The following is a 23,755-nucleotide window of genomic DNA, read 5'->3' as shown; positions in this document are numbered from 1 at the left end:
GGATGTTCACTCACCTCCCCAAAGCCCCCTTTTCCTAGTACTCGGTACTGCCTGAAAGTGTTTTTGGTTACCGGTTGCCTGGAAGAAAAGCAAAAATCCAGCATGGGTCTCACAGCATTAAGATGCAGAATTAAGAAGAAAAAGACAAGGGCAGCATTGAGAGGAGCTGAGCGGGGCAAGGCACACACCTCCAAACCCCGCCCTGGGGACCCTCAGGAACCACTGCTGCAGATGCGACCCTTGAGCACTGGCTCGGGGCTGGGCGCCCTCGGCCCTGGACTGGAAGCAAAGAGCAGGAGGCTTGAAAAATGTGAGCAGAGGCTGCCTCACTGCACTTTCCCTGTGGTTCCCCTCTCTCCCAAATGCAAATCCTGCGGCTGCACTCAGAAGGAAGCTGTGTCCTCGGTGCAGGGAGAAGAGAGAGGGCCAGGAGTCAGGCTCGGTGTCCCACGGAGGCCAGGAAGGAAACCGCAGCCCTCCGTCCACACCTGCCTGGCGGAACAGCTTGCGCCTCCTGTCCCCAGGCGCCCGAGCTGTTCCTTCCTGCAGACGTGCCCTGGGAAGACGGGCCTCCTGGGAACAGAGAGACCGCTGGTCCCCACGTCCAGGCTGGTTACTCTCTCACCAAGGACCGAGGGCATTGGACTCCTCTGAACCCCAGGACAGGAGGAGATCCTTTCTGCCAAAAGGTGTGTGTGTGTGTGTGCATGCTCTGTTGCTTCAGTCATGGTCGACTCTTTGCGGCCCTACGGACGGCACCCTGGACAGGCTTCCCTGTCCATGGGCTTTCCCAGGCAACAACACTGCAATGGGTTGTCATTCCCTTCTCCAGGGGAACTTCTCGACCCTGAGATTGAACCTGCAACTCTTACGTCTCCTTCTTTGGCAGGTGGGTTCTTTACCACTAGCGCCACTGATATTTATGACTAATCACCTTATGTCTCTCAATTCCCCATTTTAATTAGCCAAAGCCATTTATAATGTCTAATGAGACAAACCTCCGATCTCGTGGGGCAAAGGTGGGGCTCATGGAGTAAATAAAGAAAGAAATAGCCACTTAGTTGCAGCAAAGGCCTCCACCTTGTAGATAGAGTGTGTTTTCTCATTGCTGGCCTGTTTGGCTAAGAAGAGTCAGGTTTTCCCCCCCTCTTTTTTTGGCTTTAATGAGGTATAATTGACAGAGTGTACAACTTGATGTTTTGATATATGTATACATTGTGAAATGATCATCCAGTCAAACTAATTAACATCCTATCACCTCCCCAAATTAGCATCCCCCCACCCCTGCTCCCTTCTTTCCTTCCTTTCTTCCAAGGACACTTAAGATCCACCCTCTTAGCAAATTTTCAGTAAATGATAAGTACCGTTAACTCTTGTCCCCATGTTGTTTGTGAGATCCTTAGAACTGACTCATCTTGCATAACTTCAACCTTGTACCCTGGGCCAACATCTCCCATTTCTCCCATCCCCTCCCTGCCCCTAGCGACCACCACTCTACTCTCTGCTTCTATGAGTCTATTTAGATTCCACATATAACTAAGATCACGTAGTACTTGTTTTTCGGTGTCTGGTTTATTTCACTTAGCATAATGTCCTCCAGGTCCGTCCATGTTGTCATAAATGGCAGGACTTCCTTCTTTTTTTTTTTTTTTAAGGCTGAGTAATACTTCATTGTATATTTTACTGTCATGGTCATTGCAGCATTATTCACAATAGCCAAGATATGGAAACAACGGAAAAAGCCATCAATCGATTAATGGGTAAGAAGAAGCAACAGCTTTTACAATATTAAAATTGGCTCTTGACTCTCGAGGGCTATCTTTGAGCATCCCCAAACCCACCCCAAGGATCTTCACCAGGGTGGGGATTGGCATGAGATTGGAGTGGGCCAAAGAACTGGATCATCTCGAGAAAGACCAGTGAATCTCTGGTCACCCAGTGGCTCTTGAATGAATCTCCCATGGAAACTCTTCTCGCTGCTGGGTCCTGAAGAGGATTTGGGTTTCAGTGGAAATCATAGCTTCGGCACCACGCTATTCTCTTAGGCGTTATTCTTCTGGACGCTTCCTGGCCTGTCTGGAATTCATGTGTGTGATTCACTGCCTCTTCCCTGGTGTTTCTTTAGGAAGCAGGGTCCAGGCTGCCCCTGTGCCGGACTCCCCCTTGCTCTGCATCTTGCACACGCGCGGCCTGGCCTAGAGCAAACCTGCCATGCGCCTGCATCCAACATGCGGCCCTGGGAAGCGTTTCCTCCAGCTGCCCTCGAAACCACATGAAGGCGTCCAGGCCTAACAGTTTACGATACATGGAGAACAAACAGTCGGTCGACATTACCGCAGAGCTCCTCTGCTGGGGGAAATGAGTGTAATACAATTTCCGAGGAATTTCTTGGTTAACCTTGGGAGGGAAAAAAATCCCTTTAATATTTCAACAGTACAGCACCAACAGGCCATGATCTTGTTAGCAAGAAAAAAGGCAGGGGGGGGAAGCGGGGATGCTGTCAGTCATTTAGGGCATTTCTAGGCCAGGGTCCTGCTTTGCTGGCTTCAACAGCTTAATGGCCTCAAAAGGGCACAACTCTTTTGAGGTCGACGCACTGATTTTAAAAGTCCATTTCTCTATTTCATGTGTTTGGTCCTGACAAGTAAAGTGAAAGCCAGGGGCCGCAGCTAAAGGCTTCCTTTGGAACAGGATTTTGGGTAAACTCAGGGTGAAGGACTTGAGCCAGGGACCTGGGCTTCAGATTCCAGCCTTGCCAGGCCATTGCTGTGTGACCCAGGGCTAACCCATCAACCTCTCTGAGCCTTGGATCTTCAGTAAAATGGAGATGTTGAAAACATATATATATACGTTTTATATATATATAGGGCTTCTCTGGTGGCTCAGAGGTTAAAGCGTCTGCCTGCAATGTGGGAGACCTAGGTTCGATCCCTGGGTCGGGAAGATCCCCTGGAGAAGGAAATGGTAACCCACTCCAGTATTCTTGCCTGGAGAATCCCGTGGATGGAGGAGCCTGGTGGGCTACAGTCCATGGGGTCGCAAAGAGTCAGACACGACCGAGGGTGTCATCACGCTCAACCTCTCTGAGCCTTGCATCTTCAGTAAAATGGAGATGTTGGAAAGGTATATATATATATATCCAAAGGTTCTCTGTAAGCCTCTGAGTGTCAGATGTCATCATTAGCACTCTAGGGATAAAGGACGTGGCCCCTTCTGAGGGTCTCTATGGTAACAATCCCCATTGCTCGAAGCAGCTTGTTCATGGACACAGGTAATCCTGAGAATCTGCAGTCATCTGGCAGATGGGCATGCTTAGGCTTTGAGAGGTGAAATGAGATGCCCATGGTCTCGGCTGGTAAGCAGTGCAGTTGGAACTGGGGTCCAGACAGTCTGCTTTGGAGACCAGGTTCAGTGTCCTGACCTCATGCCACCACCCCGGGAAGGCGGGCACAGATCGGGGTTGTGTAATGCAGCCCAGGGCTCCAGACTGTGGGGCAAAGTGGGGCAAAATGAGTATCTCCCCACCAGATAGCACTCCACAAGGGTCAGCTGCTCCCTCCAAGACATTAGACAGGTGTGGTGACGGCTGAGCCAAAGGGCTCGGTGACGACGCATGACAACGATGACATTCAGCCGTTAACCTCCCAAGGCAGCTAGCTTTGTTGAGCTGTGCTCTCGTCGCATCCTCACCACGCCCCCGAGGCAGGCACTGCTATTATCCCCACATCACAGGTGAGGAAGCCGAGGGGTGGAGAGGGGAGCAGCCCTCCCCTGGCCCCCCAGGAGGAGGCCAAGCTGGGACTCAGATCAGGCTTTGGGCTCCTGGTGGCCCACGCGTGGCTCCCGGAGCCAGGGCATGCACGGGCAAGGTGGCCAGAGGCGGGCCACGTGTCAACAGAGAAACCCGTCCGCTGCTCCATCGGTCAGGGTAGAGACAAACGTCCCCCAGGATGTAGGGCGGGGTGTATCCTCAGATCTCCCTGAAGAGGGCAGGGAGGGCAGTGAGTGCAGCTCTTCGGGGGTTCGTGTCCCCCAGGTTCGCGTCCTAGGCGTCTGCAGGGGACTCAGCACGGATCCAAAACACGTGCAGGAGCAGGAGGGCTCCTGGCTTTCTGCCCACAGTGTATACGTACGGCAGTGTGTGCCAGGCCCTGCGGGCACGGGAACCCTGGTGGAGGGAGGGGGAGCTCCCATCCTCGCCTACCAGCTCACCCCCTATGGCTTTATTTTTTATTTATTTGCTTTCCTGGTGGCTCAGATGGTAGAGAATTTGCCTGCAATGCAGGAGACCCGGGTTCGACCCGTGGGTGAAAAAGACCCCCTGGAGAAAGGAATGGCAGCCCGCTCCAGTATTCTTGCCTGGAGAATCCCACAGACAGAGGGGCCTGGCAGGCTACAGTCATGGGGTCTCAAAGAGCCAGACATGGCTGAGCAAACTAATAGATTTACAACGTTGTGTTTATTTATTTGTTTTTTTATTTTTGGCCACACCCAGTGGCATGTGGGATCTGAGTTCTCTGACCCAGTTTCAAACCCACATCCCCTGCATTGGAAGGCATAGTCTTAACCACTGGACCACCAGGGAAGTCCCCACAGTATGTCTTTAAGCAAACATTGCCCTGACCTGCAGATCCTGGGATGCTGTAGTGGGCAGAGCACCACTCGGGGGTGCTGGGCCGGGGTGCCCCCTTGGCTGCACTAAGCCCTCTTGGGTGACCCAGCAAGCCACATACTCACGGCCTCTCCTTTCTCTCAGTCACTCAGAGGCCACTTCTGCCTGACCAATTCACCACTGTGTGTGCAGGAGCACTCTAAAGAGAGTCAGTTCAGCTCAGTCGCCCAGTCGTGTCCGACTCTTTGCGACCCCATGGACTGTGGCACGCCAGGCTCTCCTTGTCCATCACCAACTCCCAGAGTTTGCTCAAACTCATGTCCATCGAGTCGGTGATGCCATCCAACCGTCTCATCCTCTGTTGTCCCCTTCTCCTCCCGCCGTCAATCTTTCCCAGCATCAGGGTCTTTTCCAATGAGTTAGTTCTTTGCATCAGGTGGCCAAAGTATTGGACTTTCAGCTTTCAGCATCAGTCCTTCCAATGAATAATCAGGACTGATTTCCTTTAGGATGGACTGGTTGGATCTCCTTGCTGTTCAAGGGGCTCTCAAGAGTCTTCTCCAACACCACAGTTCAAAAGCATAAGGTGGCAAATAAAAGACATGAAAAGATGCTTGGTCTCACCCACGATTAGAGATGAAAAGGTAAACAAGAGGGAAACCTGGCTCTCACAGCCCAAGAACAGCGTGGCTGAAGCTGAGGCCAAGCAGCCACCTGGGGCACTGCGGGACTAGGAAGTGGGCAGCAGTTGGGGAGGGAGATCTAGCCGCCCCTCACAGCTGAAAACCCTGCCCCTGGAGTTCCTCTGCTAGGAATATCCATGATGTATCTCTGAAAGTACATACAGATGTATGGCCAGGGACTTCCCTTGTGGTCTGGTGGCTAAGACTTTGCGCTCCCAATGCAGGGGCCCAGGTTTGATCCCTGTCAGGGAACTAGGTCCCATAAGCTGCAACTGAAGATCCTGAGGGCCACATCTAAGATCCAGCACAGCCAAATTAATAAATATTTTAAAAAGGATTTATGTACAAAGTTATTCACTATTTAGGGAAGGTTGCACATAAAAGGAGAGCAATCTCCAATGTCTATCAGTAGGCGGGGGGGTTACGTGAGAAATGTGCACATCTATGTAAGAATATGCGCGTGCATGCTAAGTCACCTCTGACTCTGTGTGACCTCATGGACTGTAGCCCCAGGCTCCTGAGTCCATGGGATTCTCCAGGCTAGAACACTGGAGTGGGTTGCCACGTCCTCCTCCAGGGGATCTTCCTGACCCAGGGATCGAACTTGAGTCTCTTATGTCTTCTGCATTGGCGGGCGGGTTCTTTACCACCAGCGCCACCTGGGAAGCCCCCGTGTAAGAATATGGCAGGCCTTTATGTTGGCAGAGAAAGACTTCCCAAAGACTGTGAACCAAAAAAATAAGCACAGAATGCTGAGTATATGTGTGAATGAGTTTGTGTGTGTTGTGTGCAAAATAATAAGCATACAGCATTTCTAGAATACTCAAGAAATTAACAGGAAAAGAATGCTTCATTTTATTTGAGCCATGGACCCATGGGAGGTAACTGATTTCTATATAACTTGTCACGGGAAAAACTCATATCCCCACCTGCCGACACACACACTTGTACACACTTGTGCGTGGGGTGTGCCACCCCGGAAGCACTCACCTTTCCAACCACTTCCACTGGAGAAAGCGATCAAAATACATGCTGTCCAGGTACTCGTGGAAGGGTTCTCCCCGCAGGTAGTCGTGGACAGACCTAGCTCGGAGGGGACAAACGGATGAACACTTCACCATCCTGACTCTGCAGCAGGTGGGCAGGGGCATAGAAGCAGGTCACCGCCCGGCCTCCTGCACCTCCAGGCTTTGGAAATGCAGACACACAGAGGCCTCCAACAGATGCAGCGGGAGTCGAGCCAGGCCCCGGTCATTCTACAAAGCCTGTCTGAGACGGACTGACTGACCCGCAGACGTGTAGTCAGTACTTGCCCTGGGCACTGCTTGGGTTCCGGGACATGGCAGTGAGGAGCCGTGGCATCGTGAGGGGGACAGACCACAAATAAATAAATGACCCCAGGGGCATGTTATCATGAGTTAGCAGGAAGTGAGGCCCCTGAGGGGTCCGGGAGATCTCTCTGAAGGAGGGACAGGAGCTGAGATGAGAATTGAGCAATGTTTAACTATGCACGGGGGAGGAATTGGGACTCTGAGGCAGAGGTGTCTTGGCAAGAGGCCGAGGGTCACGGGCTCTGGATTTGGTCAGGACCAGTGAAGCCACCTGCAGTAGAATTTACTGGGCACCTGTTGCGGGCCAGGTCCCAGGCCAGGCCCTGGAGGGTTCTGAACTTGGCTGCAGGCAGGGCTGGGCTTGGTTCCCTTTAAAAAGCAGCCACAGCCACACTGACCAGTCAAGCCCAGGCGCTTGGGACCTGGGGAAGGGAGGGGACACTCAGAGTGAGAGAACCTTGAAGACTGTGTCCAGCCAAACCTGAGAACAGGGGCCTGCATCGGGGGCCAGGATGGCCACTCCCTCAAGGGCAGGGGGGCAGCCCAGGGACACCCCCACCACCCGCTGTCAGGGCTGACCCTCCGCCACCTCCAAGCCTGGATTCTGCCCACAGTGGTCTCTCCCCAGCACCTGCCACAGGGCTGGGCCTCAAGCTGACCCTCCCCAGAACATCCTAGCTCTTCCCACAGTGCATGGAGTGTCGGCAATAAGCCATGAAAGCAGGACTGCATTCTTGCTCTCAAGGTCTCCCTTGAGTGACATGCACACAGCAGGTGCCTAATTAATGTCTGGGCCGCCAAGTCTGAACGAGGGTGCCCTCACGCCTGCTGTGATCTTGGCGGGTAAGTCTGTCTGTGCCCCTGCCTGTCAGCTTACGGGGAGGGCGCGTGTGGACACAGGAACGGGTGTCAGCCCAGCGCCTACATGTAGCTTCGCGGCTCATCCTTGCGAGATGATGGAGCCTAACTGGTGCTCGGCTGGCACCACACCCACTGACGCGTCTCGTGTCACGCTGCAGCCTGCGATGAGCTGGTGGGGTGTGGCCGGGGGCGGCCTGCAGCCCCGCTCCGGCAGCAGTGCAGGGGGGTGGCAGCAGTTGGGGCGGGGGGTAGGTGGGTGGGATGGGCAGGAAGGGTTTCCAAACCAGCCAGACTGGGGCAGAGCTTTACATGTGCCTCCGTCTCAGCGGCCTGGGAGCTGGTTTGTTTCAACATCATCTGAAGCACATGTTTCTCTACAGTTGGCACCCTGGGCTCTTTTCCCTTCATACACGGGCCACTGGGGGGCTTGGCGGGGGCCCTCGGGCACTGAAGACCTGCCCCCGGGTGCCCAGCGCTCCAAGGGGGGGTGGTGGGAGGCAGCCCCCTTTCCAGGTGGCCGGGTGGAGACCCATAAGGAGGCTGAGGGTCGTGACCCCCAGACAAAGGAGGGGAGGCCAGGACTCGGAGCACTTACTGCATGCAGGCCGAGAAAAGTTCTTTGCAGGGTTTCTGAAGGAGCTTCTCCTCCGTCTGGGAGACCAGGTCCCGTCCAACTTGGGTGATGAAAACTGGGGACTGGGGGCAGGAAGAGAAGAGGAGGCATCAGTGAGGCAGGGGGCAGGGGGCCGGGCTGCCACGGGGGCCGCTCCCACCTGCACCTGGGAGGTGGCGGCGATGGAAGGTGGTGACCCAACTGGCCAGGGCTCCGGGTCAGATTTCTGGTTCTGCCGCTGACAGTGTGGTGACCTCGTAAGGCCACCCTGCTCCTCGGAGCCCCACTGTCCTCCTCTGCGAACACAGATTGTGACATCCCATGTCCCGGGCTGTGGTCGGAACCGAGGGCAGGGTGTGAACACTCACAGTGAAGGGATTCCTCCCAATAGCTGCCCCTGTCCCTTAGTCACAGGGGGGCTGTGTCCCCGGAGGGCGGGTGTCAGAGGGTCTGGAGCAGGAGAAGGGGTGGCTCTGCACCCGGGGGAGCAGGGGAAGGCTGTGACACGGGCCTGGCTTGGGTTTGCCAGGTCTGCATCCCACTCCCACATGGCTTGCTCCGGACACGGCCTCGCTATTACCAGGAGGACAGTCAGAAATAACCGTTTCTCCAGGAACCAGTCAATGAAGCCATAAGAAGTGGATGCCACTACTATGATGCTCATTTCATAGACGAGGAAACTAAGGTTCGGAAAGGTTAAGACCTTTGCCCAAGGTCACCAGCAGGCGGCAGAGACAGGATTTATACCAGGCTGGGCGGGTCTACAGTGAAGCTGGTTGGAAGTGGTGGGGTGTCTAGACCACCTGTGTGTTCTCCCCTCATTCACTGCCGTCTCCCAGGAGGCCCCTGAGATGTGACCTTAGCTGTGGGCTGACCTGGAACTTATACAGAGGATGCTCAGGGCGGTGAGCTGCTGGTCTTGGGGTGGGGGTGGGGGTGGGGTGGGTGTTATTGCAGAGGGTGGGGGGTCAGCTGGGAAAACTTCTGAGGAGGGGGTCAGAGGCAAAGCAGAATGTGGCCTCAGACCTCCCACACCTCCTGGGCCCTCCCGCCTGGGCCCTACCCACTCCTGAGCAGACGGGAGGGGCTTCCGGGGGTCTGGGGGCGGCTCAGCTGTGCGTGAAGTCACAGCATCGTCATTCCTTGGAACCGGCTGGCAGGAGAGTTCTGGGGGCGCTGCCCACACTCAAAGCCCCGCGGGGAGTTAATAGCTGGTGATGACGCGTTTGGTTTAACGACCACGGGTTTAAATTCAGTCTTTGGCTCGATGACGTGAAGAGACGAAGCAATTCCAACTAAAGCCCCTCTTGAGTAACGCTGGGGAACGACACCTTCTGCCAATATGAAGGGAATAAGAAGCTGTCGGCAGTTTTAAGCTGGAAACGTAAAAAGCCAAACCTGCTGGGAGGGTGGGCCGTGCCACTGCTCAAAGAGGAATTTGCTGTTCTAGTCACATCAGGGGAATCTGAGGGTGTTGGTCCTTCTCCCAACTGAGAAGGCTCTCCCCAGCCCACAGGCAAGGTCTGATGCGTCACATAAGAAAAAGGGCCCTGAGGTCCCGGTGACCACAGTCTGTCCTCTGTGGCTTGAAGGCAGGAGAATTCCACACGGTTTCAGATCTCTTTCCAGGAAGCTAAGCCCTGCTGGTCCCAGGAGGCCTGTGAGGTGGGCTGGAGAAGGGAGGGGTGTTTCTTCCTGGCCAGGTGGGCTCTGGAGAGGAATGACCCCCTCACTGCCCTGAGGGCTAAGGAAGGCCCCAAGAGCTCCAGCAGGCAGGGCTAGGGCTCTCTCCAGTGGGACTGTTCCTCTGGGATGGAGCCGAGGGTCAGGATGGAGCAGGAAGGACTGGGGTCACTCCCCTCCATGTCACAGATATTCCCTTAATTTCTAACCAAACAGAAAAGACCGCGAGGCCCTCGGATATTCATGGGGCTGAAAGCAGCCTGGAGAAGAGGTGTTGGTCACGGTCGCTGGTAAAATTCTCCCTGGGGCCTGGAACCCCCTCGGGCCACCAGTGTTAGAAATGACACTTTGTTTCTCCGGTCACCAGGTGGTCTCCTCAAGGGGTCCCAGCCTGCAGGATCCAACTTTAACACAGGAGTGTGAACGTAGGCACCGAGTGAAGTGTGAAATTCGCTCAGTCTGTCTGACTATTTGTGACCCCATAGACCTCAAGAGGCACCCCGGGCACCCCTCAAGAGGGCATCTCCACGGCCAACTCCAGATGTCTTAAAACACAGTTCACACCTCAGGGACACAGCTGTGCACACTCGGGCTTGCAGACCACCGAGCTCCCCTCCAGCCTGGTGAGAAAGGACGTGGTTCCCAGAGGAACAGGGCCACCTGTCCTACCCCCGAGTCACACGTGGAGCAAGAGAACACCCCCCCACACACACACACCTCTTTGCCCAAGACACTTCCCTGTTTCTTCTCCCTTGGGGTGGGGGACGGGTGTGGCACTTGAGCTCGGGTGTGTCTTGTCCACTCTCTGTGGGTCTGTGTCTTTGGGTAGAAGCCGCCCATCACCAGAGGAAAATAACCTGCCCCACCCCTCCCCGTGGAATGTAAAACTGACCTTGAATTCAGTACCACTTGGGGCTGCAGTTGGACCTTGAATTCAGTACCACTTGGGGCTGCAGTCGGACGGGGCCAGTGGCCGGCAGGTCCCGCGGGTCAGGAGACTCCGCACACCCGCCCCTTTGTACCTCCAGCCCCGCGACGGCCCAGACGCACTCCAGACCTGGGGTCTGCCCAGACAGCCCAGACCTAGGCGGGAACAGACTCGCCTGTTCACGATGCCTAAGCCACAGGTCCTGGGCTTCCTGCTGTGTGTGTTACCAAAACACACTTTTGAGGCAGCAAGAGGGGTGGGCGGTCCAAGTGTTTTTCTGGACACCACAGCACAATAAGAAGATCCCTTGGTGTCGTTCCGAACGTAAACGGTGCAGGCCAGTTAAATGGGACAGGGGCCCCGTGGGCTCTACACCTTCACACTTCCCTAAGCCCCCTCCTCTCTTTTGGCCCCACCTCCCTGTTCTCATATGCACCCTTCGATAGCTCAGCTGGTAGAGCGGAGGACTGTAGACTCGATAAATGTGGACATCCTTAGGTTGCTGGTTCGATTCCAGCTCAAAGGAAGTGCCTTAGTTGCTGCGGGCTTCCCTGGGGGCTCAGACGGTAAAGCGTCTGCCTGCAATGCGGGAGACCCGGGTTTGATCCCTGGGTCAGGAAGATCCCCTGGAGAAGGAAACGGCAACCCACTCCAGTACTCTTGCCTGGAAAATCCCATGGACGGAGGAGCCTGGTAGGCTGCAGTCCATGGGGTCGCAAAGAATCAGACACAACTGAGTGACTTCACTTATTCCCTGTTCAGTGCCCTCAGGTCGCCTCACTGCCCAGGACCCTAAACTTCAACATGGGGCCTGGGCCAGACCTCCCATCCTCTCCTCCACAGACACCTCTGCAACATGGAGGCAGGGATGGTATAGGCGACCAGCGGGGATTCGGGGCACTGCAGGCCTCAGGATTTTTAAGGAGGAGAGAGTTAGAGCCTGCTGGGGGCGGGGTGGGAGGATCTGGTTAGTTAGAAGAGCTAAGGATTTGTCCTGAAGCTGCATCTGTATAGCAATGGATTAAGCGGGATCATGTGCTGGATCTGGGGTAACATGCGGGCTAACAGAAAGAAGGAAATGGCAACCCACTCCAGTATTCCTGCCTGAAGAATCCCAGGGACGGGGGAGCCTGGTGGGCTGCCTGCTGTCTTTGGGGTCGCACAGAGTCGGACAGGACTGAAGCGACTTAGCAGCAGCGGGCTAACAGGCATTACCTGGGGTGCTTCAGGGATCGAGATTGGAAAGGAAGGGATGGGGGCGGCGGGGGGGAAGCATGGGTCTGGTCTGGGTAGGAAGCCTCCGTGGGTGCTTAACTCAGCCCTCGACCCAGGAAGCCTGTGCGGCTCATCCACCACGCCCAAGCCTCTGCCTCCCTCAGCAACCTCCAGTGACAGGGATGGAGCCCCGGGGGCAGACCGACAGTCCCCCAGCCCCCCTACCCCCACCCCCGCTCGGCCTCCACAGGTCATCCGCAGCTGGTCCACCAGGTGGCGCTATTGAGCCCCTTGCTGCTGCGCTGCGCTCGCAGACACCCCAGGGGATGACCAGCCCCCCGCCCTCCCCCGCCATCACCCTCCCTCCATCCCCCATTCCCCATCAGAGGAGGGAGGCCAGATGGCACACCTGAAATAATTACCGAGTGATTCATCTCTGACCTGAGGAGAGCGGCCTTTGCAGTAAGAATTTAGGTGAAAAGTGAAATAGCCCCCTGGAGAGGGCTGGATCTTGAGGGAGAGGTGGGGGTTACACCAGGGTTGGGTGGGGGGGCGGCCCAAAGGCCGGGAGGCAGGGCAAGCAGGGAGCTGTAGGGGTGCTGCTCACGGGGAGGAGGGCTCATCCAGATAGAGCTAAATAAGGGCAACAGCTGGCGCGGTCATGTCTTGCCAGGCTGGTTCTCACTGATGGCTGAATCATCAGGCCAAGGGTGGCACCGTAAGGGCGGTTGGGGGGGGGTGCTGGTGGCCATGGGCTGCTACCCCTGCTCTCCCCGGGGCTGGTGCCACCGCTGCCCTCTGCATCAAGGTGACCAGCGGGAGGAAGGAACCTCATTTCCTGTGATGTCTGGCGACCTTGTTCCCGAAGCATCCAAGTTCCTCATGTCAAGAGGTCAGAGTGGAGATGGCACCCACCGTATGTGGCCGGTGTCCCTGGGGGTGCTGAGAGATGGAGGCATGGCTGGGCCCCGAAACCACTCTCCAATGCCTCCTTTGCAGCTGCCAAGAATCCCAAAGCGAGCACCTCTCCTGTCACCCTTGGAGCCTTCCAGAAACACAGGCCCGACACTTGTTTAGAGATCAGGAGCCCAGAGGATACAGGAGGAGGGGGAGAACACAGAGCGCTCTCCTGGGAAGAGCCTCGGGGCCTCAATGATGCAACCCCATTGGTGGCACAGATGGAAAAACTGAGAAAAGAGACCCCTCTGAGTCACGGCGCTGGCCAGGGGGAGCAGACCAACAGTGGGGGGGCTCCATAGTGGGCAGAGTTCGGGCCGGTAGATCTGAGCTGCCTGGGCTCTAACCAGGTGTCCTGAGCCGCTTAAGGGAAAGAACACAGCCTCAGCCTCGCTGTCCCCACTCAAAACCAGTTTGTCCCCACTTCACAGATGGGGACAGGCACACACAGCAATCTCAGCCCTGGTATGTTTCAAGAATTCTCTTCTCTTGCCTGGACTAACTAGTAGTAGGCCCTCACAAGCCTCTGCATCCACCTGCTCGTACATGGATGCAACAGCCCCCAAGAGAGTTTTTCCATCTCACACAGCAGAGATGAGCCCCACTGCCAACAGACCAAGTTCAGTGCCTTCTTGATCCAGCCCTAAAGGCCTTCCTCAACCTGCCTCCCCATCATGCCCTCCACTCCCACTGCACACTCATTTCCTGGGTAAACTCTGGCTTTCCAGCCACCAGGCCTTTGCTAGTCTGATGGAAGGAGCCCTTGCCACCCGTCATGGCTCATTGTCCAAACTCTATGCAGTCTTCAGGACCTTTTCCCGAAGCAACCTCATCCAAAATGATTCTCTGAGCTCACAGGGCCTTCCGCACAATCCCACCTCCCACTGACAACATTCATCATCATTGTGATTTCTTGAGCACCTATTATATGTTAAGTCCTAGGAACTTCCCATGGGGTATCTTTTTTAATCTCTCAAAGTAGTATTATGCTCATGTAACCTGTATGAAGAATACGTCATGTGAAATGCCGGGCTGGATGAAGTACAAACTGGAATCAAGATTGCAGGGAGAATTATCAGTAACCTCAGATATGCAGATGATACCACCCCATAGCAGAAAGCAAAGAGGAACTAATGAGCCTCTTGATGAAGGTGAAGGAGGAAAGTGAAAAAGCTGACTTAAAACTCAACATTCAAAAAAAAAAGATGATGGCATCCAGTCCCATCACTTCATGGCAAATAGATGGGGAAACAATGGAAACAGTGAGACTTTATTTTCTTGGGCTCCAAAATCACTGAGGATGGTGACTGCAGCCATGAAATCAGAAGACTTTTGCTCCTTGGAAGAAAAGCAATGACAAACCTAGACAGCATATTAAAAAGCAGAGACATTACTTTGCTGACAAAGGTTCGTCTAGTCAAAGCTATGGTTTTTCCAGTAGTCATGTATGGATATAAGAGCTGGACAATAAAAAAGACTGAGCACCAAAGAATTGGTGTCTTTGAACTGTGGTGCTAGTGAAGACTCTTGACAGTCCCTTGGACTGAAAGGAGATCAAACCAGTCAATTGTAAAGGAAATCAGTCCTGAATATACTTTGGAAAGACTGATGCTGAAGCTGGAGCTCCAATACTTTGGCCACCTGATGTGAAGGGCTGACTCATTGGAAAAGACCCTGATGCTGGGAAAGATTGAAGGCAGGAGGAGAAGGGGATGACAGAACGAGATGGTTGGATGGCATCACCAACTCGATGGACATGAGTTTGAGCAAGCTCCGGGAGTTGGTGATGGACAGGGAGGCCTGTGTGCTGCAGTCCATGGGGCTGCAAAGAGTCGGACATGACTGAACGACTGAACAACAAGAACAAAGGTTTTATCATGTCCATCTGACAGATGCAGAAATAGACCCCGAGAAGTTAAGTAACTTGCCCAAGATCACACAGCTAGCATGGGAGCAGAGACAAGATTCAAACCCAGGCAATCTGGTCAGAGAGCCTTATCCCTAAGTACCACCAGGTCCTCCACAGATGCCATAGTCTTCCTCGAATAGTGAGTGCTGATGTGACTCTGTCTTGGAGAGCAAGCCTTCTTTGGAGGCTGGTGGGGCTGGATAATGAGGTGCAGTGGACGCTGTGTGTTTTGGTGAGCACTGTTTGTATTGCACTGTCGTGTACACACACACACACACACACACACACACACACAAACACACACACACTCACACACACAGGCTAATGGCCAGCATATGCTTCGCTTCACCATATGAAAACATCCCTCCAAGGAGCTCCCTGCTCATTAGCAGCAGTTCCATCAGTGAACAAAAGGTCAGCCCAGGAGACTGTCCGCTCTATCTCCAGACGCAAGCACTTAGGGCTTAATGATGTGTATATTTTCATATGTGGGCAGTTGACATTCCCCATGTAAATTGTTTGCAATTTCTCCATGTGGACAGACCTGGTTTTCAGGAAAAGCTGAGCAAGAGAGGCAAGATACTCTGGAAGACAGGGGTCCCAGGGGGTCCCCTTCCTTCCAAATAGGTGGCTTCCGGCAAGGGGGGGTTGCCTATCCTACCCATACCAGGTTGGAGGCAATTGTTTGTTGGGGGGGCCAACTCACTTCTCCTCCAGGACAGGAACCAGGGAGAGGCACTCCCACGGCCATACCCTGGCCACCCCTTGACCCTTGACGAGGAGATCTGCGTCAATGGCGGGAAGCTCTGCACACGGGGCTGCCCAGGCCCAGCCGTGGGCGGGGGCAGGGGTGGGAATCAGCTTCTAACAGAGCCAGGGTCAGAGGCATCATGGGCGCCTGGGAGAGGGGCCGGCTGATAGCTACTGGCCCCTCCAGGCAACTTTTCCCATGAATTCACACTTTCCATCGCTCCCCAGAATGATGCCCTAGGTGGGGCTTGTGGATGCTGAGTCTTAGGGAGCTCTTCAAGGGGCAGAAATGTTGTTTATTCCTGTCTCATCTGAATTGAGTAAAGCACTTGGCGAGTGGCTAGGACTCCCTACATGCCCGTAGACAGAACAGTTCATAAACAGATGACCTGAGGTTCAAATCCAGGCCTGTGCAGCTCCAAAACCTGCCATCTCTCCACCCTTCTTCACTGAAAAGAACTTACAATGTGCTCTGAACACAGTAAATGCTCAAAACATTTGTTCACCAAATGTGTGTGCACATGTTCATTCAAAGCAGAAATGCCTTCATGAGGTCATCTGGTCTACCTCCTGCCTTTGGGCCAACTGGGCCAATCAGTTCTTTGGGATTTTCTTAGTTACAACTGGTTGGAATGTTTGTTTGGGGTAGAAACTGTGGACTGAGGCTTGAGGGTGGCTGGGGCTAGGGCTGGAGGTGGGGGACCTGGAACTGCCTTGGGAGAAGCATCTTGATTCCTGAGCCCATGTAGAGCTGTGTCTCTCTGACAGTTTCATTTAACTGTATCCCCTGACCCTTTCAATAAATTCCTCCTTTGAGCAACTGGGAGTTAAGTATCTGCCATTTGCCACCAAGACTCCAGACAAATTCACCATCTGTAAAATCAGGAGTTGGGCCTGGTGGTGAGGAGGACCCTCCAAAGTCTCCCTCTCCCCCTCCCCTCCCTCTTCTCTCTCCCAGCTCAAGTTGGCTGGTTCCGAGTTCCATAAAAACTAACTCAGCTCAGCCTGCCTGACGCTAGGAACAGGAATTGGGTGAAGAAAGCAGGAAGGGAAGGAGGTGGGCAAAGCAGGGCTCATTCCAATCCCCAAATCCCGGCTGCAAATGAAACCTGCTTGTACAATCACAGCCGGCAGACAACGGAGAGCGTTTGCCGATCGGCAGCCTTGGACAACGTTTCACTCCAGAGTTGATTTAAGGTCTGGCTGACAGGAAGAGAAAGCGCCATTCTTCCACCTTTTAATCAAAACCTTCAGTGCCGTGTGGAGAAGGGAGGGGCCGCGGAGCCTGGGTCCATCTGGAGTAGTTCGTCTTCCGCACCCGCCAGGCAGCAGGCACGATCCAACGAGCCCCAGACAAGAACAGAACCAAAGGGAAAGGCAGGGTTTGGTTATCTTGGTTGTTGGAAAAGTGAACCAGCCCAGCCAAGTGCTCTCGACCAAAAGGGCTATGAGACTGTGGCTCCCGGGCCCGACTAGGCCAGACAACTGCATCCTGCAGCTCTCGGCCCAGACACGAGCTCCTCCCCGGGTGTCCATGTGGGCAGCAAGGCTGCTGGACCACGTGGCCTGAGCACCACGTGCCAGATGCAGCCCCCGAGGGCAGAGACACATGCTGGACAGGCAGCTGGTGGCTGGTGGTCCTTGGGGTAGAAGCTGGGAAAATGACAAGTCTCGTGGCACCTCTCTTACACTCTCAGGAGAGGTGAGGCTTGCTGCTGGCCATGAGGTGGGCATGGTCTCCATTCAGAAGTAATTCACCCCAAAGCAGAGGGAGCTGAAGCTCTGGGGCCTCTTACTTGCAGTCCGGGGAGCTACTGAGTGTTCTCTGCGGGAGAGGAAGCAAGTCTGCACAAGTGCTTCCGGGAAATGGAGATCTCAGGTGACAAGAACTGAATCTCCAAGGCTGCAGGCGTCCGTTGTGATTTCTTTTCTCATTCTCAGGAAATACTCACTTTGGTACCTAATGTTCTGTTCTTTCTTCTTAAAAAAGACTCTCCCCCAACGTTATTTAAGCTTCAGCCACCACAAAACCTGGATCTTCCCTTGTCTCTGACAGACAGCACTCAGTCTTGAAGGAAACTTTCTCCAGAGGGGCACCCAGGCATCCCCTCCTGCCTGACAGCCACTCTGTGCCTTTATCTTTCTGTGATAAACAGCCAAAGGCCCAGAGTCTGAGGGGCTCACAGGGCTTCTCTGGGGCTTCTCATGGCTGGAGAAGGTGAAGAAGGCCATTGCACTGACAGTGTGGTGGGAAGCAGCCCAGTGTCCTTTGTAAGGCCCGTGGTTCCATTATGACGCAGACAGGATATGCGGCCACCCTGGCGATCTCCTTAAGTCTTTGGGCAATGATCTCTTATACCAGTTCAGGGCTGACCCTGGGTTTAGCTGGTTACTCTGCCATGCCAGGAAAATATTGCAGGGGACAGGAGCTGCCTTCGTGAGCAGACTTAGAGGTGCTTGTTGCTGTGGCAGATACAAGTCAGGAAGCAAGGAGCCCTCTGTTTCTCCTGCAAGGGTCCAAGCTGACTCCGTCCATCTGCTACATCAGGTTCCCTGAGTGTCCGTTCTGTGCCCAGGTCATGAGCTGCACCCCAGTGACCCCTAAACCGACTCACTTGGCCAGTGGCAGGAGTTCAAGGCTGGTAGGGAGTGAGAGTGGCCAAGTGTGGTGTGGCCTCTCAGCCCCTAGAAGGACGAGCTCAGAGAGGTGACCTCATGGCCAAGGTGAGGTCTTATCAAGGCTCAGAGGATAAAGGGGATGTGGCCAGACAATGAGAAGACCAGCACTCTGAAAGAATCCTAACCCTGACTCTAACACTTCCCAGGTAGAGCTAGCGGTAAAGAACTTGCCTGATCCCTGGGTCAGGAAGATTGCCTGGAGAAGGGCATGGCCATCCACTCCAGTATTCTTGCCTGGCAGGCTACAGTCCATAGGATTGCAGAGTTGGACACAACTGAAGTGACTTAGCATGCACACAACCCTAACCCTATGGCAAAACCGACACTTTTCTGGACAAATTTAAGATGGCAGAGAGCAGGTTCACAGAGACCATCCACTGGTGAAGGGCTACAGGGTCAGGAAGTCTTCTGAACAAGTAGGCCCTGCATGAGGTCCCAGCCCTCTGAGGGTGCCCCTGCTGACCTGGTCACCCCAGGTCACAAAGTGTCACATTCTTTGTGTCAGCGAAGTAGTGAAATGCAGCCCTCACCCTCCAAGGAGGGAAGAGCAGACTGGGCTGTAAAACGTCTTGTCCCTTACATCCTTTGCTGTTTTTAAGTGGCTTCGCAGAAATCAGGATGAAGGATTTTTTAGAGGTCAGGAAGCGAGAGCATTTTTAAACACTGGTAGAATTTAGCCAGAGGTTCTGAGAGCTGGGCAACTTTAATGAGAAAGAAAGGAAAACACATAAGTGGCCCTGACCCAGACCTTGACTTTTTTACGTCAAAAGCAAAAATGGATAATTAACAAAACGAAACGTGCCTGGACGTTGGAGCGAGAGGCCAGCCGGGCTCTGTCAACTTGATAATCCCCGGTCAAGAACTGCGGGCCCAGAGCTCGCGTTGGGAGATGACTCGGTGTTTACACAGGCTGAGGGCTGGCGCTCAGGACCCAGAGAAGCAGGCTTTTTCCTGGCGAGGGGCTCGGATCCAGCCAATTCCGCTCTGGGTCAGGATGGTCACGTGCAGGTAATTCACGAGCAGGGCCCGGGTCCGATGGGGGCCGGGGTGCAGAACGTGCACACCCGGGGGTGTCTCATTCCTTGCGCGTGAGTGGCGAGGGCACAGCAAGCCAATATTCCATCTTCCAGGACACCCTCCAGTCCACAGACTCCAGGCCCGCTTCAGCGTGAAGCTGTGTTGCAAATACCTTGGCCCGGGAAGACATTTCTCCAGTGAAGATTTCATTCCAGGCGGCTCAGGAGTGAAGGAGGGCAGGCATCTTTCAAGATCCTGGGAAACTCGACTGAAACTCCCAGGATGTCATTTCTCTGCCCAAGACCCACGGTCAGAGAGACCAGTGTCTGCCCATCCAAGGCAGTGCTGAGGGCGGGGAGGCTGTCTCTCAGGAAGCCTGCGGCTGGCTTCACTGTCTCCAGACACTCTCTAAAGAGGAATTCTGGGAAGGAAATACCACACACACAGGAATAGGGGTCAGAGGCAGAGCCGGCTCCACCAGCATCAAAGGAGACTCCAATTTTCTGCCCTGGAAGGTCACAAGAAAGGAAGAGGAACTTGGACAGGCATGCCCCGGCCTGCCGTGCGGAGCCCCGAGACATCAGGCTGAGGACAGACGGCGTGTTTTCCAGGGAAGTTGGTGGGGAGAAATAAATGGGTCTGTCTGAGGGACAATTACACAGCCATTGAAAACGCTGTGCAGAGAGTCTGGGGCAGGAGAAAATGCTAATGACACAGCACAAAGGTTGGGCGTCAGGAAGTGGATCGCACACAGGAGGGTCCAGCCTGTCCACACAGCCCTCAGCCCACCTGCCACCCCCACCCCGACTCGCTCCTTCATGAAGCAGCTCAGAAGGTGACATTGGTCAACCTCTGACAAGATGACACAGTGGAAAGGAAAGCTTCCAGGTTCCAGAATCAGACAGACTGGGGTAACATCTCATCATCACTCTTTCTCTGTTGTTCTTTTTCTTTACTTACTTGTGGTCAAATAGACATAATGGAGAGATTGCCATTTTAACCATTTGTAAATAGACATTTCAGCAGCATTAATCATAGTCGTAATGTTGACTGTTACCATCTTTTCTCAAACTTTCTTATCATCCCAAACAGAAACTCTATACCCATTAAGCAATAACTCCCCATCCCTTCCCCTGAATCTCTGGTAAGCTTTAGTTTTCTTTGTCTCAATGAATTTGGCTACTATAGACATTTCACATAAGTGGAATCATACAAATGTGGCCTTTTATGTCGGACTTCTTTCACTTGGGCTTCCTGTGTGGCTCAGCTGGTAATGAATCTGCCTGCAATGTGGGAGACCTGGGTTCTATCTCTGGGTTGGGAAGATCCCCTGGAGAAGGGAAAGGCTGTCCACTCCAGTTTTCTGGCCTAGAGAATTCCATGGACCATATAGTCCATGGGGTTGCAAAGAATCAGACATAGCTGAGCGACTTTCATGTCTTCATTTCACTTCTTTCACTTAGCCTAGTGTTTTCAAGATTCATTCACGCTGTAGCAGGTGTCAGGGCTTCATGCCTATTTATGGCTGAATAATATTCCATTGTACGACAGACCTCATTTTGCTTATCCATTCATCCGCTGATGAACATGGCTTGTTTCTACTTTTCAACAATTGTGAATAATGCTAGTATGGATATTTGCATACAGGTGTCTGTGTTGGTCCCTGTTATTAATTTTTTCAGCTTTACGCTTAATGAAGCCCTTTTTCCAAGGTAAAACAAGGACAATCGTGTCTACTACACAGGACTGTCATGAAGACAGCATGCAATAAAGGTGTAAAACACACAGCGTACTGTAAGTGCTAAAACAGTGTTACTTAGGACTTCCCTGGTGGTCCAGTGGTTAAGACATTGCCTACCAACATAGAAGGTGGGGGTTCGATCCCTGGCTAGACATGCCCCATGGTCAAAAAACCAAAGCATAAAACAGAAGGAATATTGTAACAAATTCAATAAAGACTTTAAAAACAGTCTACATTTTTAAAAAAATCTGGAAAAAAAGATTTTCAAAAAAATGAAATAATGTTACTTTGCCCTGCCTCCCTCGTTAATATCCGCCCTTAGTAAAGGAGTGTGAGAGGGTTAGATTCAGTGATACCCTTAAGGGCTGTGCTGGGCTAAATCTCTTTAGTCGTGCGGCCCTAAGGACTGTAGCCCACCAGGCTCCTCTGTCCATGGGATACCGAGGCAAGAATACTGGAGTGGGTTGCTGTGCCCTCCTCCAGGGGATCTTCCTGACCCAGGGATCGAACCCACAACTCTTTCATCTCCTGCATTGGCGGGCAGGTTGTTTACCACTAGCCCCATCTGGGAAGCCACCTACACTTAAACAGGGGTCTTCTCAGTTTTGCACTGCATTTAGACCAGTACTGATCCAAAGAATGAGAGTCTCCCAGGAGTCCAGGCCCTGCTGCAGGCCAACTGGGGTGGGAGGCGGTAAACGAAGCCAGGAAACTTTCCTTTTTGTGTCTCTGTGCCATCCTTCTAGCAGAGGGGAGTGGGAAGCCCGGTGAGGAATGTTCCAGTTTCCTCTTCCAGCTGTATGACCCTCAGGGACCTGGCTCCTCGTGGGCCTCAGTTCCCTCATCTAGGGAATGAGGAGTCTGGCTTCGCCCAGTAGTTTCAAAAAACTGGGTTCCAAAAAGTCATAAGTGTTCTTCTAAAAGCCAGGGCCCACGATGGAGAAGAGAGCCAAAGGCCTGCTCAACCACAGCAGATCCACGCATCTTTGCATCAGGAAATCTACAGCTGAAACTGTGGCCAGGCCCTGGACTGGGTGGCCCCTGAGATCCCTGGAGGCTGGAGCATACTCTAGGCGGTGTTGTCTCTTTCCCTTTGGGGTGCTGGCAGAATGGTCCCTGAGAACGGGCTATAAGGGTTATCTCCCAGCGCACCAGGACTCCTGGAGGCCCAGTCCTTCATTCTGAGCATGGCTTAGCAGCAGGGGCCCTCCACAGGGAGCTATGTAGTGCTGGGGGCTGCAGAAACGACCCAGGAGCCCTGCTGCTCTTCAAAACAGCACCCTAGCTCCCTGCTCACTAATAGTTCTTCAATCAAGAGGAAGTGTGAGTGGAGCCCAAGGCAGGGAGCCAGGTTGGGTTCTTAGGAGAGCAGGATAGGGAAGGGGCAAGAGCATAGACTCTGAAGTCTTCGGCTTCCTTCATGCCAGCTGTGTGACCTTGAGCAAGTTACTTAATCTCTCTGTGTCTTCATCTCCTCATCTTTCAAATGGAGATACTAATTCATGGGGTAGATGTGAGGATTAAGTGAGTTATTTAAAGCTCTAAGAACAGTGTTTGGCTCGCAGTAAGAGCCATTCCCAGGAAGTTCCTTTCTCAAGTTCTCTTCTCAATCTTCTTCCACCCTTGAGGCTTTCTGCAGTGCTGTGGTAGGAAGTGGGAAAACCCAGGGTGCATGTCCCACTGGTCCAGCTGTCCTTCCAGCCCAACTGGCCACCAAGTCAGGCCCTGCCCAGGAGGGGTTCAAGCAGAGGTGGATCCTGAGCTGACCACATTCACTGACAACAGGATGGAGATGTTGATCTGGGTGCTTGGGAGACAGACAAGAGTCAAGTGATCTTAGCAGAGACGAAAAGCTGGCTCCAAGGCCCTGGCTTGGAGTTCAAACCCCATGGAAGACATGGCAGGCAGTAGGAAGGGAGGCTTTAGCCAAAGCTGCCCATATTCTGTGGCCTTGGTTGGCCTGGAGACCAAGCTTTGGTTAGATGGTTAGGCTGATTCTGAGCCAACTCCTCAAGGACCCAGACCCCAGGAAGGGAGATTCAAGAGTGAGCCCCACTCCTAGTCCAGTGCCCTTTGCTTTAGGTCATGCTATCTCTTCCAACAACAAGCCGGCATTTGTCAAATGCATCACAGTTAGGAGGCAGACAGCCCAGCATGTTCCAAAGGTGATGAAGTGGTCTTAGCCTGGAGGTGCAAGGACACAATGAAATAACATTGAATCACTCAGTGAAAAAAGTATCCCCCTTTCCAGTTTTCCTTGGAGTCCTCCATCATCAGGAAGAAAGTCTCAGCATGATGCTACTCGCAGTCTTGCTAACTTGTCTCTAACACTTGCTACTTTCCCTTCAAAACAAAGAGAAAGCTCAGAGCCTTAGATGAGCAAAATAGCACCCATCTAGGATGTCATGTCAAATTTTCCTGTTATCTTTATGTACAACAAACCAATACCGGCTTTCCAGGCCATTCCAGATAACAAATTTCCTTTTGAAACATTTAAGTTAAAATATGAGTTGATTTAAAGAAAAAGGAGCCCACTTGAGCACCACTGCTATCATCCCCCTACTCAGATGGGGAAACTGAGGCTCCAAGGATGCCCAGCTGGAAAGTGGCAGAACGGGGTTCCATGTGCCCCTGAGGACAAAGGTTGAAGCCTCTGACTGCCCCAGAGGCCGAGGAACTGTCCCCTACCAGGAAGCCAGCCTACTTGCACTAGCTGGGATCCCATGCTGCTGCTTGGATAGGGTAGGAGGAGGCGCCAGTGAAGTGAGGCTGTGAG

At 53.4% G+C, this 23,755-nt stretch overlaps 1 protein-coding gene and 1 non-coding gene across 3 annotated transcripts in view; one reads left to right on the top strand and one right to left on the bottom strand.

Moving 5' to 3' along the window:
* The window catches only part of GRK5 (G protein-coupled receptor kinase 5), a 226,240-nt gene that overhangs the window by 21,921 nt on the left and 180,564 nt on the right, over positions 1-23,755 (bottom strand). Inside the window, exons 5-7 of one of the 2 annotated variants that reach the window (XM_061162762.1) lie at positions 8,083-8,183; positions 6,286-6,378; positions 15-78 (exon numbers count right to left, since the gene is read on the bottom strand). In XM_061162762.1, the coding sequence (XP_061018745.1) occupies positions 15-78; positions 6,286-6,378; positions 8,083-8,183 (258 nt within the window). Of the gene's footprint in view, positions 1-14; positions 79-6,285; positions 6,383-8,082; positions 8,184-23,755 lie in introns of those variants that run through there. The other variant, XM_061162763.1, reaches the window with a different exon arrangement.
* Positions 11,148-11,237, top strand: TRNAY-GUA (transfer RNA tyrosine (anticodon GUA)). Its single transcript is given in 2 exon segments — positions 11,148-11,184; positions 11,202-11,237. It is a non-coding gene; the product is annotated as a tRNA-Tyr (tRNA).

Source organism: Dama dama, chromosome 15 (genome assembly GCF_033118175.1).
Source record: "Dama dama isolate Ldn47 chromosome 15, ASM3311817v1, whole genome shotgun sequence".
NCBI lineage: Eukaryota > Metazoa > Chordata > Mammalia > Artiodactyla > Cervidae > Dama > Dama dama.
The sequence above is the reverse complement of the archived record's forward strand: the minus strand, read 5'-3'. Positions and strand labels throughout refer to the sequence as shown.